Here is a 19881-nt window from a genome sequence, read left to right as displayed (position 1 = left end):
TTAACTGAAGATTTCTTGTTACCACTGCTACTCTACCATTCTCTTTAATCTTAGCTCATCTGAAACTCTTATCTATATACAGTGATGCCCAATTTGTAGGTTCACTTAGGTAATTTAATTGTACATTATGTGTTATCAGAAAATTATATTACATTATTTATTAAATATGTAGATGTTACATATATAAATGTTATGATGATTAGTAAAAGTTTTCTATAGAACCCTATCGTGTTTTCTCAAACAATAGACACTGAAAGCGCAAGGTACTGAGTTGGATCCCCAATACCAAAAAAAAAAAAAAGAATTTTTATAATGTAGGAGTGTGTCAGGTATTAAAAGAGGTTTAGTTCTTACTTTAAAAGACTGGTAAGTACTGTTACAAAGTCTCTCCACTACTAAGTGCAGTAAAGGTTTTATATTCAATGACATGACAGGGCTTGTGATTCACTGGGTCCATGTATTTGAAGAAATTTACTCTAATATTCTATGATACAAATTATGAGCATATACTTAACTTCATTTCAAAAATTACAGTTGTCTGACTCAGGACTAAGGATGTAGTTTAAAATATTAACATAAGCAAATACATAGACTCTAATGGGTCTGTGGCTCACACATTTGGTTCAAATAAAGCTGTGTGGACAGATGGCAGTGGTGGCCCTGAGGAACTCAGAGATCATTAGTAAAGAGTTTGGATATCTGGACTGAAGGCACTCTGGCCACTTACATGTGGCTACCAATCAACAGTCAAAATGTAACTCATCAAGGGCCAGTGATTTAGCTCAGTAGTTCCACTGCCTGCCTCAAAATGTAACTCATCTGATTTGACATGTTCTAAGTCATGTCAAATCTAAGTCTGGATTTCAAGATTTTGAACAAAACAAATTTAAACTATATGTGACTTTTATTATATCTGTTTTGCATAGCAATGTGGTAACCCATGTGAAATTTCTAATATTTTTCACTTTTTTAGGCTACTCAAATGGAAATTTTACAAGGTTCAACCTAATGACTACTGTAATTAGCATTTGGATGGAGAAAGTTTGTATGTTTAAAAGGAATACATATGCTATTTTACTCAGCAGCTTGTAGTCTGTTGCAGTTTTGCTACTACTGGGAATGCATCCATGCTTTTCTGCAATAGATGCTGGGAATACATAACTTTACTGCTCACAGTTTAAAATAAGCTACAGCATCTCTAATTTGTTCCTTGCCTGTTTTGGGCTTACCAGAGAAATAAGAGTTTTATTTTGACAGTAGTCCCCAGAACCACCCCCCCCAAAAAAGGTCATAAAAGTCATAAGCCAAAAGATACAAAAGGGCCTCACGACACCCACTATATAGGAGGACTACAAAAAGACTAACAAAGGCATTAAAAAGGCAAACCAGTTGTTGACTCTTTGTGCTAGTTCCCGTGTAAATGAGGTTTGATTCATGAAATATCTTTTCCTATGCCAATGTCTTCAAGAGTTCCACCTAGCCTATCTTCTAGTAGGTTTAGTGTTTCTAACATTTATATCTTTGATCCATTTTGATTTTAGTTTAGTGCATGGTGAGAGATACAGGTTTGGTTTTAAACTTTGGGAAGTTGAAATCCAGTTTTTTCCAGCACCATTTATTAAACAGGCTATCTTTCTGGCAGCCATGGTGGCCGCCGTGCTCCTGTGGCGGGCAGTTCACCTTGCGGGCCTTCTCCACTGCCATGACCCCGGCCACTCATGTTTGGAGACCTAGCCCACATATAGGAGAAAGAACATCCAAAAGTGAAAGGCAAATGAGGAGACAGGCACTACCTGCTAGAACAGAGAAAATGGGTGTTGACCAGGATTGGCCTAGTGTTTACCCCGCTGCAGTGGCCTTTAATCCCTCTGCAGTGCTTCTCCCTGTTTGGATGGGTTATCCAGTGAAAAAGGGCATTCTTATGGCAAAGGAAGGAAATCTAGAACTTCTAAAGATCCCTAATTTTCTGCATTTGACTCCTGTAGCAATTAAAAAGCACTACCAAGCTCTTAAAGATTTCTACGCCAAGTGGCCAGCTGCACTAGAAAGTGATGAGAAATGCACGAAGCATTTTCAAATTGAAATTGACACTGCTGATTATTTTTCATCAGGACCATCTATTCGAAACCCCAAAGCACTAGTAATCTTAAGGGTGAAACTTTCCAGTTTGAATTTAGATGATCATACAAAGAAGAAATTGATTAAACTTGTAGGAGAACAATACCGCAAGACTACAGATGTACTCACCATCAAAACAGATAGATGCCTTTAAAGAGAAAGAACTACTATTATGCAATGTATCTACTGACAGTATTATACCATGAATCTTGGAAAACAGAGGAATGGGAAAAAAATAAGACTGAAGCAAACATGGAAGAATATATATGGAAAAATAGCTCGTCAGAAAAAAATATCCTGGAAACACTTCTCTAGATTAGCACTGCTGAGAAAAACATGAAAGTAAATAAAGAGGTCCTTGGAACTAAAGAGGTTGAAAATTACCAAAGTCTCTTGTTAGTCTTAAGAATGAGGGGGAAAATGAAATTTCCCTTTCTCGGTACAAAGAGTCAGTGAAGAGACTATTAACTCTAACATGAGTTGTGAAGTGGGAAGATCTGCTTTATTTTACAATACATGTAATCAATATCTAATATGATGTAAAAATGAAAATGTTTAAAAACCACTTCTTACCCAAGAGTTAATTTTAAAATTATCTGTAATAATAAAAAAATAAATAAAGAGGCTATCTTTCCTCCAGTGAGGGTGTTTGGCTCCTTTGTCAAAGATGAGGTAGCTGAGTGTGTCTGGAGTTGTTTCTGCATCTTCTAATCTGTTCCACTGATCCTTGAGTCTGTTTGCCAGTAACATGTTGTTTTTTTACCACAGTAGCTTTGTAGCATAGTTTCAAGTTGGGGGTTGTCTTTTTTGCCTAGAATTGCTCTGGGTATTCTAGGGCTCTTCCAGTTCCAAATGAATTTTTGGATTGTTTTCTCTAGTTCTATGAAATATGCTGTTGAAATTTCAATTGGGATTGCACTGAATCTATATAGCAGCTTTGGAAGTATGGCCATTTCCACTATATTGGTTTTTCCTACCCAGGAGCAAGGGATGTCTTTCCATTTTCTGATATCCTCTTTGATCTCTCTTTCAGAGTGCTGTAGTTTTCAGAAGAGGTCTTTTACTTCCTTCATTAGATTGATTCCTAGGTCTTTCATATTTTTGGGTACTACTGTGAAAGTTGTTTCTTCTTCAGTTCCTCTCTCAATGAGTCTGTTGTTTGTGTACAGGAAGGCTATTGATTTTTGAGTGTTGACCTTGTATCCAACTACTCTACTGAATTTGGTTATTAAATCTAAAAGACTTCTAATGGAGTTTTTGGGTCTTCCATATAGAGTATCATGCCATCTACAAATAATGACAATTTAACTTCTTCATTTCCTATCTTTATTCTTTTTATTTCTTTCTCATCTAATTGCTGTGGCTAATGTTTCCAGAACTATTACTGAACAGGAGTGGTGACAGTGGACATCCATGTCTTGTTCATGATTTCGGCATGAAGGATGTCAGTTTTTGACCATTTAGTATGATGTTGGCTGTTGGTTTTTCACAGATGGCTTTTATCAGGTTGAGATAAAGACCATCCATTCCAATTTTCTGTAGGGTTTTTATCATGAATGGTTGTTGGATTTTGTAGAATGCTTTTTCTACATCTATTGAGTTGATCACATGGTTTTTGTCCATGGCTGTGTTAATATAGTGTATTACATTTGTTGATTTGCGTTATGTTGAACCATCCCTGCACCTCTGGGATGAATCCTACTTGGTCAGAGTGTATGATCTTCTTGATGATCTTCTGTATTCTGTTTGTCAGTATCTTATTTAGGATTTTTAAGTCTATGTTCATTAGGGAGACTGGCGTGTAGTTCTCTTTTTTGGCTGGGTCTTTCTGTGCTTTGGGGATCAAGGTGATCCTTGCTTCCAGGAATGAATTTGGGAGTATTGCTTCCCTTTCATTCAATTTCATTGAAGAGTTGAAGCAGCAGTAACAATAGCTCTTCTCTAAATATCTTGTAGAATTCAGCAGTGGAGCCATCGGGACCTGGGCTTTTCTTTGTTGATAAGTTTAAAAAGCTTCTGCACAGCAAGAAAAACCACCAAGAGAGTGTAGAGACAACCCACACTGTGGGAAAAAAATTCTACCAGGTGTTCCTCAAAGGTCTACTACCTAGAATATATAAAGAACTTTAAAAAATGAGACCCCCAAATTTAAAGACCCAATCCAAAAATGGGCATCTAAATGAACAGGTATTTCTCAGGTGAAGAGGGAGTAGCAGCAAATAAACATATGAAAAAATGTTCAACATCACTGGTCATTTGAGAGATGCAAATGAAAACAATGCTGGGATTCCACCTCACTCCAGAAAGAATGGCTGCTATCAAGAAATCAACCAATAACAAATGCTGGCAGGGCTGTGGGGAAAAAAGAACCCTTCTCCACTGTTGCTGGGAGCATAGACTGATGCAACCACTGTGGAGATTCCTCAAAAAACTAGGATTAGAAGTCCCATTTGAGGGCCAGGGATTTAGCTCAGTCGTACCGCCACCTACCTCACAAGCGCAAGGTCCTGAGTTCAATACCCAGTACCCGACCCCCACAAAGTCTCATTTGGCCCAGCTATTTCCTTGCTGGGCATCATCCCTAAAAAATTAAAAGCATCATACCACAGTGATATATGCACATCCATGTTTACAGCAGCATGGTTTGTAATAGCTACATCTTGGAAATAGCCCAAATACTCATCAACTGGTGACTGGATAGAGAAGATGTAGGTGTTTTTTTTTTACAAAATGGAGTACTACTAAGCCATGAAGAATGATAAACTACAGACATTTATAGCTAAATGGATGCATTCTGAGGACAAACCTTGAGGCCATAATCTTAAGTGAAATAAATAGGACACACATGTAAATACCTAATTGTTTTTGTGGTGTGAGAAACTGAAAATGTAAATGTATAACAGATAATGTGAAATAGGAAGCAAATGTTCAAAGGGGAAGGGGAACTAGGGAGCAGGGGTGGGGGAAGGGAAGAAGGGAAAGAAAAACAAATGAGAAAAAAAGGAAAAAGTGGAAATAAAGCTTAGGGAGGGGTGGCAGGGAGGGAAGGGGAATGGGAAAAAACAAGAACCAAGATATATCATGTACAGGTACAAATTCCTAATGGTGAATGTGATCATAATGTATACCTAAAATGTACCAATAAACGTAATGAACAACAAAAAAAGATCTATTATGTACTCATACCAACTCTCCACGAGGAATGTAATCATTATGTACTGCAAATATGTATTAATAAAAAATAAAAATTGAAAAAAAACCCTGCCACCTGCCTCGCTCAAGTGCAAGGTCCTGAGTTCGATCCCCAGTACCACAAAAAAAAAAAACCAAAAAAGCAAACCAATGGAAGTAAACTGGAACAGGACTACATTCATACTTAATGCTAACCTAATGTGTACTCTCCAATTATTAACCCAAAGTGGTAAATGTCTCATTTTTCTCTATTAACACATTCACGACAGGGCTGTAATTCATACATCTCGCTGCTGGGCAGCTTGAACCACCAGTGGTACAGGCATGACTATACCACTTCTAGCATCAGTGCATCCACTTCTAGTACAACCCATCTGGAATGTGTTAAAATAACTTTTAGCTCTTTGGATGCAAGTCAAATGCATGCTCATGTTGACAGTAAACACTCTTCCTGAAAATATGTGAATCTAGGAAAAAATAGCATCCCATCCCTCAAGTGTCTTCCTTTCAACATGATATAACTGTTTAGGCTGCCCCTTGCCAGATGCAAAAATAAGTAAACCCTAGAAAGATCTCCTGAAAAAACATGCCAACTAAAATAGGTCAAATTCATAGTTACACAAGACTAATCTCCATCAAAAGTCCCTACCAGGTGTTGAATACAGCTGTGATGAGACAATCACATCTTAGGATGATTCCAACACAATTCTACTCTACAGGTGTTTGAGAGTTTCAAACTGTACACATAAATGTTACTCACTCATCTTCTTCCCATCAGTCTCCCGAGTGTCACAAATGCTGTGAGAAATGAAACAGGTTTCCCCCATATTCAGGCCACCCACGAGTGTTTGCAAGACATCCACACCAGGAACAGTTCACTTACCAATCACTCACAAATTAACACATCAAATAATATCAGTGAAAAAAACAAGAACAGAATTTTAAACATACTTTTCTAGAGTGGCAAGCAGGGGATCTGGTTCTGTACTGTTCTGAACTTGTAACATCTGGTCTCTGCTCAGGCGAACAATTTCACAAAGTGACTGTGAGGCATTTGAATGCCGCTAAAGGAGAAAAGAATAATTTCAGCTGTAAAATTTGTTCAAGTTACCTTTATAATAAAAAATGAGGAGGGAGGAAGTGCTTAAGACAAAATACAAATTAACAGTGGCCATAAGGGCTGGGGATTTAACTCAGTGGTTTCGCTGCCTGCTGCACAAGCACAAGGACCCGAGTTCGATCCCCGGTACCAAAAAAGAAATTAACAGTGGCCATAAATATCAGTGAGCAGTTAGGCCCAAAACAAAGAAGAAGCATTTTATTCTGCCAGGCAAATAATAAACTTTACTTCATGATATTGCACAGTATATCTTACTCTGTGTAGGGAAATGTGATCAAAGTTCTGACAAGGAAAAATTTCTATAATAAACATCCCAAAATATATCCCCAAAGTATACTATTATCAGCATAGACAGATACACTAGCGTTAAAAAAAAAAAAGCAAAAAACTCCCAGCAAATACAGCTTTAAAGAAGATAGCAATGGCTGAGAAATAATGTCCTCTGGTGGTGTGGACTGTGTTTGCCCTATAGGACAGCTCTGAAACCTGAGCATCCACATTCATTAGATTTTGTGGCATGTGAAACAACTGAACTCAAAGCCTGAGCAATGTGTCCCCAGTACAAGCAAAAGCACACTCCCGTAGAGACAGCAACACATACCAGAGTATCCAAACCCATCGACTGGACAAAGGAGCCTAACATTTCCTTAATGAATATTCACTGGTCAGTATAGTTTTAATATGTAATTTATCATTTAATACAAAATAGCAATATCAGTAGGACTTCCTGGCAAAGGCATAGTTAAGTTTCTTGTAAGTCAATGTTGATGTCCACAGTGCTTTGTCTTCCTCAAAAATTGTGCTTCAGAACTGTACTTCTTTACTGATCTCTCCTAGACCCTGTAGAGGGGCCTAATATTTTGTTATACAATGAAGCTGTGCTCAAGAACATTGAATCTAGTGAGGCGCAAACCTTGTGGACATTCACCACTCATAAATGAGGCACGCCTCGCTCAGATCATCACTCTCCACATTCTACAGTGACCAAACATCTAGCACATGGGTACTGTGCTCCTAGAACGACAGCATTTCCCTGCCCAAAGAATGAGGTCTCAGTACCTCAAGTAGCCTGAGAGCTCTTTCTAGACAGGGGTGCAAGTATTCCTTTAGCATCCAGGACAGACATACCCTGGGATTCATGAAGAATGTCAGCTCTGGCAACCACAACAACTGCTCCAAGAGAGCATGTACTGCAGGGAATGATGAGAAAGTCACAATCCCTTTTCAATAGCCCACTTTAGATACACTTCAGGTACCAAAAGGCTTTGAACTGACCAGAGGGGAAGAGATCAAATCCAATTCCACAAAAAATTCACACTTGGAAAGTGAATATCCCCTAGCAACACACTTCTTTTGCTCTGCTCCTCCACTGTGCTTAACCTGCACCCGAGAGTTGTATAAGGAGGACCTCAGGCCCCCAAACACACCCTTTCACTCTTAAACCAACTTATTCGTGGACAAGAGGTTGAGTCATATGGAACTGCCATGTCTGTAGATAATAAAGGTTTACAAAGGCATCAGCATAAGGCTTGGCCTGGTACTTGAAGTAAGGACCTACAGACCTCAGAAACACATACCCACCATTTGTCCTGACAGCGAACCCCTTAGCACAGGGCTCAAGTTATAAACTTCAACTCCAGCTTCAATCCCATTGCCAAGTTAATGGTTAGCACCTAGGCCAAAGGCCAAACCTGTTGGAGCTTAAAGGCCAAGACCTGGAAGTATACAGCCAAGTCACTGCAGGGGTTCAGCAGTGACCACGATTTGCTGTGCTGCTTGCAAAGAAAGCTTTTGTCAGAGCAGAAAAAGCAAATGAAGATGTGGCCACATCACCTGGGCTAAAGAGGGGTAAAAAGAAAAAGAAGTGTGGATAGAGATTTGTAGCGAAGGCAGGCAGTTGGCATGAAATCCTAGCTCTGGAGGAGATAGTGTGAAACCCAGGGGCTTCCTGCCTCACATTTCTGGAAATTTCTGGGTGTGTAATACTGTTTAGAAAACTGTCAGCTTAAAAACACAGACTATCACTGTTCTACCTATTTTCTCTGACCACCTGCACATTTTCACAAGTATATTCCGTGCTCAAATAAACAGTTTTCTTTTTTTTTTTTTGGTACCAGGGATCGAACTCGGGTCCTTGCGCTTGGCAAGGCAAGCGACGGAACCACTGAGCTAAATCCCCAGCCCCTAAACAGTTCTTTCTTAAAATAAAATTTATAGTCACACAAGAGAACTTACATCTTCTTCTTGCGATGGATGAACTATTTCCACAAGTCTCTGGATAATTTTCTCCTCATTTAACCACTGTAAAACACATTGTAGAAGTAATCATAGCAATGAGTGGCTCTTGTTCAAGCCCCAATGAAGATTAACATACTTGGAAATATCCATCACATTTTAAGTAGAATGTTACACGTTTCTCTGGACTTTGAACACTACAGAAAATTAAAAGTCCCCCAAGGAAAATTCCAGTGAATATATTAACAGTGACCAAGGGTACCAACAACTTCCCAAATTATAGTACCCACATATTAAACTTCTATACAACAGTTGCTCGGCCACAGCCTAATTCTCAGATATTCAGCAGTCCAAGGAACTGGACTTAGGTTGGCATTAAGAAGGAAGGAATGTATATACTTTTGGCAACAGTGTGTTGTGTTCTGAGCTTCAACAGAATCAAAAAGAGAAATACTTAACCCCTGAATTAAGAAAAAAAACACCAGTTGGACACCAGATGAACAAAAAAGGGACTTTTACACTCCAAAATCAAACCCACTTCAGGAATATGGAGGCTGTACAGACGGAGCCATGCTAGAAGCAGAATTCACCTGCTCTGCCATGTTGGTAGAAAGCTATTATCATAAATACAGCAATCTCTTCTTGATCTCTGCATAAAATTCAGGAAATAAAAATATCAAGGCGATTGGCGTAGGAAAAATTAAGGAAAAACCAGTTGGCTTAATATTAGTTGTAAAGGGACTGAAGCACCACAATAAACAAGGTAACTTGATACATAAAAAGGCCACTAAAAAAAAATCTCAAAAGTCAAAAGAAGGTAACAGACTTAGTAGTAAGGGGGAAGATCAAACACAATTTGCTACAGGGACAGAAAAGACCTGATGCCATCTCTGGCTCCTTCAGAGGAATATATCAATTATGATGTTTTTAAATGTGCACATGAATCATTCAGAAATTTTTTTAAAATGCAGAGTCTGACTCAGTAGGCAAGGGGTGAGATCTGATACTATAGATTTCTAGCAAATCCACAAATAAGGTCTAGGATCACACTGTATCAATGTCCTAAAAGAGAAAATAATAAACATCTGTGTGTAGGAGGGGGCACTGCTGACCAACATGGGAAAAAACTATGAGTACTGAATTAATAGGTCCCTGGACCTCTACCCCCTCCACAGCTGACAAGGACCCACACTCCAAGCCTATTTTTGAGCTATTTCCTCACTATAGACCCCAAAAATAAAAGTAAGACATCAGAGTTAATAATTAACCTTCTTCTAACCTATCCCTTTATTAGCCACCATTGCTCTCTCTCCAGAAGTACATTTATTTCCTTGGCTATGGGCCCTAAAACTCAACTCAAAGGTGACCAAAGGAATAAATCCATTATACCAAAACACTGAATAACCCCCCCACACGATAATCCAAACATAAAGGAGACCTTCCATCTCCTTATTCTCAATAGTTTCCCAGAATCCTGAACCTCTTGAGAAAAGACTCCACTCCACAAAAACACCTAAAAACAATCAGGTGTCCCAATTTAAGGCCTCGATCCAAAGACCACTAGGTGCATTCAGCTGGTTTCATCACAATGACCAAATCCTGGTCACACAAATGCAGCCCCGGCCAGCTTAGTAAAGTGTGCCTAGACTGGACACCATCTGACAGGCCCTCCTCTTGCATGCCCTCGTGTCTCTCCTGGTACCCCAGGTCTTTACATTTAGCATTTTCAGCAAAACGCATTTGCAAAGAGATGAGTAGGTTTCAAGGTTCTTGGGTTACTGACGGAACAGATATGAAATGGCTCCAGAAGGGGAGATGGATAAGAAGGGATACAACACAAAGAAAAGGCATAGATGAGAAGCCCTGTTTTTCAGGATATTCATACCCTCCCTTCTTCCCAGCCCATTTCCTCCTAAGACACCTATCTACTCAAAAGGCATACATCCTAAAATCACAATCTGCCTGAATTTTAAAATGTCTCTTTCCATGTAACTTCTTTTCTATTCCTTATCCTTCGCTCCTAGGTATACCTCTCCATTCTGACTTTCAGAGGCAGTCCTTTCCTCTGAGGAAAGCTTCACAATATACTCAGATGAGATTTAGGGGTCTCAGCCTTTTTACCTTTGGAATAACTTAATAGCAGATCCATTGTTTTATGACAAATCCTCATTCTACCTCATTCCCATAAAAAAAGAAACCAGCAGGGGCCGGGGATTTAGCTCAGTGGTTCTGCTGCCTGCCTCAGAACCGAGTTCGATCTGCCAGTTCGATCCCGGTACCAAAAACAAACAAACAAACAAAAGAAACCAGCAAAGGGGAAGGAACTTCACACAACAACCCACAGAGCTAGGAATGTGCATATCCTGAATCCTAGTTCTGCAAAACTGAATCTCTTATCTTTGAACAACTCCCTAATTGTCCCTAAGTCCCCTAGACAGCCCTTTGATATGAACCTAAATCCCATGGGATTCCCACTCCTCCACCCCCCAGCACACAGCAGCCTAGGAGCCCACACATCAGCACCCCTACCTCCCACTGACAACAGGTCAGAGTTCTACTTACATTCAGTACATCTTGCCTGGGCTGTGGAGGCTCAATACATGTCAGGAGCCTAAGCAACAAATCCATAATAGCGGAAGTTCCTATATGCTTTATTATAAGGTCTACAAAATCACGTTTCTTCTTTAAGAAATCCACAATCTGGAGGAGAAAAAATAAAAAACTGAAAGATATGTAATTTGCAAACTACAAATTTTAGAATGTTTCAAATCCTGACCACTACCCCCTCCAAAATTCCATCAGTACTTCAAGCTGAGGAGAGGCTGGTGCTGAATTAGTAATTAGATATTAAATTGAAAAGTCTGGCTAATAGTTAAAACATTCAAAAACCCCTTAGGAAAAGAACCTCCCCAAAGAGCATACATCCCTAATACAAATACAACATGACAGAATATTTTATTTCGTTTTCTTAATTCTCAAGGAATGGGAGTCAAAAATTTAATAGACCTATAAAGAACAAGAGAATATACCATTTTATAGTTTATGGACATAAAACAATTTTATTAAAAAGCAGAATATTCAAAATCCTCATTATACTCTATCAACTAAGAAAAAAATCAAAACATAAAGATTTCTACTTCAAAGTAACTAACTCACCTGCTAGACAAAGGTGAGTTGGATTTCATTTCAGCAATTCACCTGATTAACACAAGAAGGGTGACTGGTGGAAGAAGAGGCTGAGAGCCACGCCGAGGGAGGGTGAAATAGCAATGGAAATGAGGACTCTGTCCTGGGTCTCCTCTGCACTGGAAGAAGAGGGTGATCGCTCTTTGCTGCACAGCTTTGTGTGCCTTCTGATTTGTCTGTGTGCACCCATCATCTATCAAAACCCCACCACATGTCCCAGACAGCAGCATGGCTAGTGTGGCAGCTGCTATCACAGAATTTCACTATGTCCTGAAAGGCGAGGACTGAATAAACCAATGTTATAGATGAGAAAACCAAGGCTCAGATAGTTAATTATATTCTAGAATTGAAAGGTGGCTGCCTTAGAATTTAAACTCAGATCTGCATGCTGCAAAAGCCAGAGGCTTTCCATTATTCCATATAAAAAGTTCAATAGTAAAAAAAATGACAACTCAGAACTGCTTCACACAATTAGCTATAAATACAGGACTAACCATTACACATTATTTCTCTAGACAATGAGGCTAAATATTATGACAAAACCCTTTAAGAAATAACAGTTATTTCACTCACAAATGAGTCCCATAGCTTTTGAAAGGACAAAAGAAAGAAGAGGAAAATGCCACATGTGACCAAAATATTTCATGATTCAATAGCAAAAACACCGAATCTAGAGCCTAAAGGTACAAACCTCAGTACACTGAGGACAAGGCCTGTACTATAGACGACACTGAAGATGCCCTACAGCTAGACTCCTTGCTTTGTGGGATAAAAAATATCTTTACTGGCTAAGCCAAATAAAACTGAATTTTTGTCATTACTTGCAGTTGTCTAACTAGTATATAACAGGAAATCTTTATTTATATTTATAACTCAAAGGACAGAAGGGTGCCAACTTTGGGCTTTCTCTGTACCTAAAAGAGGAAGGGGTGTATCCTCTCATTACCATCCACAGTTCAGAACAGAGAAGTACAATGAGCAACAGGCTCAGAGGGGCCTTGTCTTGTGTGTCCAAATGATATGCGCCATCATTGTGACATAGATAACATGTCTGACTTTGAGGTCCAAGACAAACACTTGGAGGTCCAGGAAAGTCTTAAGTGTATTCTTGCTCTATATCATATATACACTTAAAATTAAGGCTCATAAATTTAGGTTCCAATAGCACGGATGTGAGGAAAGCCTAATGACATGTCTCAGCAATGGCTACAGCCATCTCAGAACTGACTGGTAATATTGGGAGATGGGATGACTTACTCTCTCCTAAAATACACTGCTTATTTCTAAGCAGAAGGAAAAAACAGAAGACAATCTACATTTAAAAACCATGAGTTGGGTATTACTACCTAAGAGAAAAGAATCTTATTTCCAGAATACTTAAGTTAGGGAAGTTATCCTACTTGATTATAAGCATAAAAGAATGACATCGTCCTTCTAAAATAAAGCATGTATCCACTTTGGCTTGGCATAAGACAGAACATACTGGGCCCAAAATAGTTCCAATCCCTTGTGCTGATACCAAGGGCAGGTCACAGAAGCCTGTTTTCCACCACAAAGGATGCCAGGCCTACAGGTTTGACCACTGTCACCCTAAGTCATTATGTCCCTGTTTACTGCAACTCTGACAAGTCTATCATAGATTGTACTTGACCATCTGAGGCTCTAGTTGTTCCTTGAGTACCTATTTCCATAAATGGACCATAATCTCCTGGTAAGCAGATCTTTCTTCACAACAGTACCCACTATAACAGTGGCTCTCAAATTTCAGCATGCATCAGAGTGAGTTAGATTGCTAGTTTAAAACTTGGATTGCTGGGCCGGGGATTTAGCTCAGCGGTTTCGCTGCCTGCTGCGCAAGCACAAGGACCCGAGTTCGTTCTCCGGTACCAAAAATAACAAAAAAAAACTTGGGATTGCTGAGCCTCACCCTCAGAGTTTCTGCTTTCGTAGGTCTGGGGAGAAACTAAAAAACATTCACTGCTAACGCATTTCCAGTTGGTACTGATGCCGCCAGAACCACTGCATGTTTGGGAAATTACCCTTCTGAGTGCACTTGAGTTAAGTACAAAACAAAGAAGACAAAAAAAAAAAAATCAAACAAAAGGAGGCAATAGTAGGAGGAGACATAAGAGGAGAAAGAGGAGGCTGCTACCAGAACAGTGAAGTATGGACTTCTGACATGTACTACTAGGTAAGACTCCAGAGCTACATATGTATATGGCCATCTATACCCAGATGTCTCAAGCTAACATTTAAGTTTCTGAGTAGATTCAAAATAGAATCACCATTTTGTAAAAAACCAAACATCAATTCCCTTTGTGGGTAAGCTTTAAGCTTCATTTGTGATCATTAAGGGGAAAAACAAAGCAAAAGCATCTGTCTGATACCCAGGGTCACTAGGACTCTGCTCACATACTCCTTAGTTTTGTGTCACAGGGCTATCTTCACAAATGGGTACCCGATATGCTCATGCTTCCAATTACTTGTCAAAAGAGGAAACCAAAGTGTGCTAACAAATTGAGAATTGAGGCACTTAGAATACACCATGTGAAGAATATTCACTAATGTATAAATCTGCTAAATAAGTGCTTAGAATGTTTAAGGATTGAAATACATTATTTTACAGACCCTGGACTTAAGGTAAACTCAGAAGACTACAACAACATTCTTGGGGACCATCTTGGGGATGATCAGCCCTAATACTTACCTTCTGGAAAACAATATTTACCTGTTCTGGTTTTCTGCTGATAAGAATACTTAGCACCTTGCTGAAGAAACTGGCAAGCAGTGGGTTCAAGGGGGAATCGTTTAGGAGGAAACTATATAATTTCATTAGCAAGGATTCATCCTCCCCCAGTCTATCATTCATCTGGGAGACATCAGAAGTGAGCAACTCACAAGATATATTTGGATACCTAGAAGAACAGGATAGTATATCATCATCTATAGTGACAGTTTAATTACATAATGTAAAACACAAATCAGGAAGGCTTTCTAAACTTTTATAAAAGCAACAAAATCATCTATTGGGAATTAGAAAATCACTAAAATCCATGGCATTCATTGACCTCTAGTTTAAAATGAATTTTCTTTGTCTAAAACAATTTTTAAACCAAATGTAACAAGAATGTATTTTCCTAGTGAAACCAAAGCACACCAAGGACTCAAGCCCAGGGAGGTCCTGCCACAGGAACAGGCCTTCTCAATTACCAGGGAGGGCAGAGGTTGATGGAAAAGGTATCAGCAGCCTACTCTGGCACAACAGTGGCACAGTACACAAAACAACTGTGCAGGACACTGGTTTCCAGGAAAGTGCACTGTACACTGCCACACTGCAGACAGCTAGACCAGCTACCTCTATTTTTAGACTGGTTTCAAATACTACTACTAAGTTGTTTTGATAAGCTATAAAGTGTCCGGCCTACATTATATTTTAATAGAATAAATACCCTGATACAATGAAAGGGATAAAAAAAGACATAAGCCTGGGGGGAAGCGATATACAAAAAACCATGCTCTCCACACTGTCCATCTTTGGGGACTAGTAGGGACATCAAACCAGTCCACTGTCCTTATTGACTATGATTTGACTCCATGGGACACAGGCCCACAGAAAGCAGTAAGGTATATGGCTCTGTATGTATCCCCTGGCTCTTCTAGAGACCCCTCAGTTTTAGAAATATCTATATTCACTCAAGCGTGTATACCTCTAACAACCAGACTATCAACTTTAAAAAAAAAAATGGCAGCACCTCCATCTTTCCCACTCATTCATTTTATCATGAACTACTTCTCGTTATTTCAACGGTCACAGTGGAGACCCAAGGCCTATCCAAATGATACTGTGTCTCACTCATAGTTCATTCCAATGAGCCAACATTGTTCCTTATCAAGAAGCCAAAAAAGCTACAATCCCAACTAGTCACAGGAATGGCAAGCTCAAATGCTGACCAGGACAGGGAAGTAACAAAAACAGCCCAATGACAAGAGCGAGCTGAAGACTGTAGGCAAAAATGTGTGTGACACACGTGGAGGCATCCAAGGCAAGCAGGTGGCTGCCTAGTATGAAACCCCTGGCTCAGAGGCAACTGGCAACATACAGAAAGCCACAGCACCTGAGAGGGTCTGGGGTAAGACCATAGTATGAGAATGTCCCAAAATGAACCTGTAGTAGGAGGACTGAAAAGAAAGAAAACAGACCTGGCAAATGTGTAGGCATGAGAATCACATTACCAAATAACTATCTTCTGGAGGGTTCTGGCTCAGTTAAAGCCCCTCTCACCTTATGCAACATAGGTGCTCAAAGATGGTGTAAGATAAATTACTATAAAATAACCATTATCCTAGAGGTGGGAGTATAAAGGATTAGAGGTACAAGGAGTCACACTATCTAGGTTCAAATCCTGCCTCCCCTATTTTTAAGCTGTATATCTTTGGGCAAGTTACTTAACCTCTGTGCCTCAGTTTTCAAGTTTATAATAAGACAGTAGCCTTGTCTTCTGGAGAAGGGTATACAAACACTGGGAAGAGAGCCTGGCAAAAAGTAAGTGTTTAATGAATGATAGCTAATTTGCATTCCTCTTTATAATTTCTTTTACCAAAATACAGAGATGTTGCTGTAAGGGGCTGGGGTGACACAATGCCTCAACCGTATCAATGTGAAAATTGTTGGCAAATAAAGGATTAGTAAACAGCACATAACTCAATCCCAGGGGTGAACCAGCACACAGGTGTATTCTGACTGTGAGCAGAAGCTCCAAAGCAGGGCTGAACATCTTTTAAAAGTGTTCACATTCAGCTGCAGGTATGATCTACTCAAGAAGGAGATACTGTGGGACTTAGGAATTATATGGAAGACTGAGTTCAGTTCCAAACAGGCTAGGGATACTGTCTCTCCCTCCGTAATATCTAAAGCACCCAAGGGTGCCCTCCACTCCAACCTTCAAGATCCCTCTCCCCACCTTGCTCCCTTGAATTGAGGACAGAGAAGCAACCAGAGAACCCAGCCCTACTGCACCCTGACCTGCACCTGGGACCCTCCTTTCCTTACACAAGGGGACCGTCCTTGCTAAGGCCACACTCTACTTGTCCTCTCAATTGCATTCCCTCCCACCTTCTCCAACGCAGAGCATCACTAGATATAGCCCACAACCTTGGTGGGCACCATTTTCACCAGCATATACACAGACCATCATTTCTTCCATTTAGGGAAACAAAACAACTAAAAACATCCCAGATTCCACATCTGCTTTGAACTACCAATCGTTCTCTGCTCCTTCTGTACAGAAAATACATGAAGGAGTAATTTCTGCTTGTCTTACACTCCTCCTCGTCCAGCCAAAGCTTTCTCCTGGAGCACTCCAAAGGACCTGCACCAACTGTGCCCATAATGCTATATGATAAATTCAGAGGCTTCTTGTGGGCAGCAGCCCAATCACTGTCCCATTCTCATCCCTGAAGCCTGTCTTTTGTGGCTTTCAAGGTGTCAGCACCTCCTGGTTCTGCTCTTGCCTCTAGCCACTTCTCAATCCCTATGTGGAATGCTGTCCAGCCAACAGGCTCCAGATCTCTAGCCACTGAGCCTATGCCTCCAGCCAGCATCTGCTTCAGCTCTCTGAAGGTGACCTCACCCACCCTCCAGGCATTGCATGTTCCCATTCATCTTCTGCTACTTCTCATCTCCATTTGACAATGATCAGGGATCTCAAACTTGATAGCGCCAAATTCAAACACCTCACCTTCCCCTGGCATCTATTCTCAGTGCCATAAAGCCACTGTACCCCAGGCTAAAACCTGGCAGTCATTCCTGACCATTCCTCTCCTGTGCCATACTCTTTCAGTTCTAACCATCCAATACATCTGCAATCTAACCATTCTCCCCAGGTGGGACACTCAACTCTTCTCTTTTGCTAATGTTCGCTGCAATCACTTCTCATACCCTCCATGTCAACAGTCCCAGAACAGACAGAGTGATCCTAGAAAAAAAAGTCAGGCAATGTCACACGCACTGCTCACAATCCTTTGATGGCTTTCAATCTCATCCTGGGTAAGGTCCTAACTGAGCCAACCAGGCCCTGTATGGCCTGTTTCTGAAGCCACTCTGACCTCATCCCTGGTCCTGTCTCCAGCTATTCTCCTCCATTCATGACAATGACCTTTCTCTGGTTATCCTGCTGTTACTAGGGAACAATTTAGGGCCTCAGCACTTGCTCTTCCCTCTGTCTGGAAGTTCCTTACCAAGTACCCACAATGGCAACCCCCTCATCTCCTGCATGACTCTGACCAAATGGCACCTTCTTAAGAAGGCCTTTTCCCTGAACTCTCTCTTCCCACCCCACTAGCTTCTACTTATCTTATCCTATTTTCTCTACAGGATTTATCTGATAAACTATGGGTTTATTTTTCATTCAGTCTGATTGACCCCAGGACAGCCACCATTGCATCATCTCAAAACTACAAAATCCTCAACTTCTTTAGATGACTACAGTCAATCTTAATCCCAAAGAGGTTTCAATTTCCATCTGAAAAACTTCTCTGTGCTAAGCTAGGTGTTTGGGTCACCCAAGGTAGGTTATATACTGCTGGTGGCTCTACTTGGGCCAAATGCAGACGGAGTATTTCTGAGTCCAACTCAAATTATGCTCCTTCCAAATGGTGCCATTCAGAAATCCAAGACGCTATGCATACAGGGAGGCACAACTGCTCCTGAAGCCTCAAAGGCAACACAAAAACATGGATGAAGCAACATAACCACCAAACTTGCAGATCCCGTCATCTGTCATAACTGGGGGGTTGGGGTGGAGGGGAGATGCCATTTCTTCTTGATAAAGTAAGCACTTCACATAAAGTACGTCTACTCTTACCCAGTTAAAGAACTCTTAGCTTCATTCAGCACATGAGGAAGGATAAGCCATTTGCCCAAGTTCTCAGACTCCATACAATAGGAGGTATATACCCCTTCCAGATGGGGGCAGGCTTATGAGCTCATGCACATGATAGGTCACTGGGGATGGAATTCCAAAGTAGCAGTGTCTTATCTTTTGGGGAGTGGGAGCATGTTAGTTTTTTTTGGGGGGGGGGGGTTACCAGGGATTGAACTTGGGTCCTTGCGCTTGCGCAGCAGACAGCAAAACCACTGAGCTAAATCCCTGGCCACGTTAGTATTTCTATTGTCAGATTTCTTTTTTTTCTTTTTTTTTGGTACCAGGGATCGAACTTGGGTCCTTGCGCTTGCACAGCAGGCGACAAAACCCCTGAGCTAAATCCCCGGCCATGTTAGTATTTCTATTGTCAGATTTCTTTCTTCTTTTTTTTCCTAAGGTAATGTTCTCTGAGTGAAGGCTTTCCTGAAGGCTAGCTGTCAATTTTTACGGCCAGCAGAGACTGTGACATCCTTGAACATGCAAGTAACAATAATCTGAAGGCATTAACAAATATTATTTCCTTGACACCAACATTTTCTCCAAGAGGAAAAGAACAGAAATCTGAAAAGAGGGTTAGACAGGGGAGGAAAGGGAAAGAAGAAACAACTAAAAGGCCATGATTCTTCCATTCCATTAAGTTTATTTAATGCATCATCAATGAAATTTTGTTCAGAAGTTGCTTTATTTTCTGGGGAGGGGAAATGTGCCAGCTACTTCAATAGAGTTAGATATGGAGAAGTAACCAAAACCCTGATACTTTACATACCTATGGCGTACTCACAACAAAAGGTTTCCTGGAGTATATACAAAGTGTTACAAGCTATGATAATAAGGGATTCTAACTGTACTGTGTCATTCTGTTTGTAAGCAGACTGAACTAGTGACAAGTAGAGAAATCTGCTGTAGTTATCCATGGTGTCGCCTATTTAAATATAGCTTCACTAATGTTCACCAAGACCCGTGCCCTAATTTTCAGGTAAGAGGAGGTAGACTTATTGTATCAACAATGCTCTTCACAACCCAAACTCCAAGTCAGGTATGCTGTTGAGTCTTGGGCAGTCAGGTAATCTCTGGATTCCTATCTGTAAAGTGGGGAAGATACCTGAA

General features: G+C 40.4%; 1 protein-coding gene and 1 pseudogene across 31 annotated transcripts in view; one reads left to right on the top strand and one right to left on the bottom strand.

Annotated features, from left to right (window-relative positions):
- Positions 1-19881, bottom strand: part of Ppp6r3 (protein phosphatase 6 regulatory subunit 3) — a 151185-nt gene that overhangs the window by 68990 nt on the left and 62314 nt on the right. For 30 of the 31 annotated variants that reach the window (XM_087205414.1, XM_087205428.1, XM_087205417.1 and 27 more), the window contains 4 exons: positions 14580-14766; positions 11228-11365; positions 8666-8731; positions 6262-6374 (listed from right to left, as the gene is read on the bottom strand). In XM_087205414.1, coding sequence (XP_087061540.1) covers positions 6262-6374; positions 8666-8731; positions 11228-11365; positions 14580-14766 — 504 coding nt within the window. Of the gene's footprint in view, positions 1-6261; positions 6375-8665; positions 8732-11227; positions 11366-11821; positions 14541-14579; positions 14767-19881 lie in introns of those variants that run through there. The other variant, XM_087205435.1, reaches the window with a different exon arrangement.
- Positions 1775-2631, top strand: LOC106009975 (small ribosomal subunit protein mS35 pseudogene; annotated as a pseudogene).

This window comes from Heterocephalus glaber, unplaced genomic scaffold (genome assembly GCF_053883595.1).
Source record: "Heterocephalus glaber isolate CG9 unplaced genomic scaffold, H.glaber_assembly_v1.0 deba00000594, whole genome shotgun sequence".
Lineage (NCBI taxonomy): Eukaryota > Metazoa > Chordata > Mammalia > Rodentia > Bathyergidae > Heterocephalus > Heterocephalus glaber.
The sequence above is the reverse complement of the archived record's forward strand: the minus strand, read 5'-3'. Positions and strand labels throughout refer to the sequence as shown.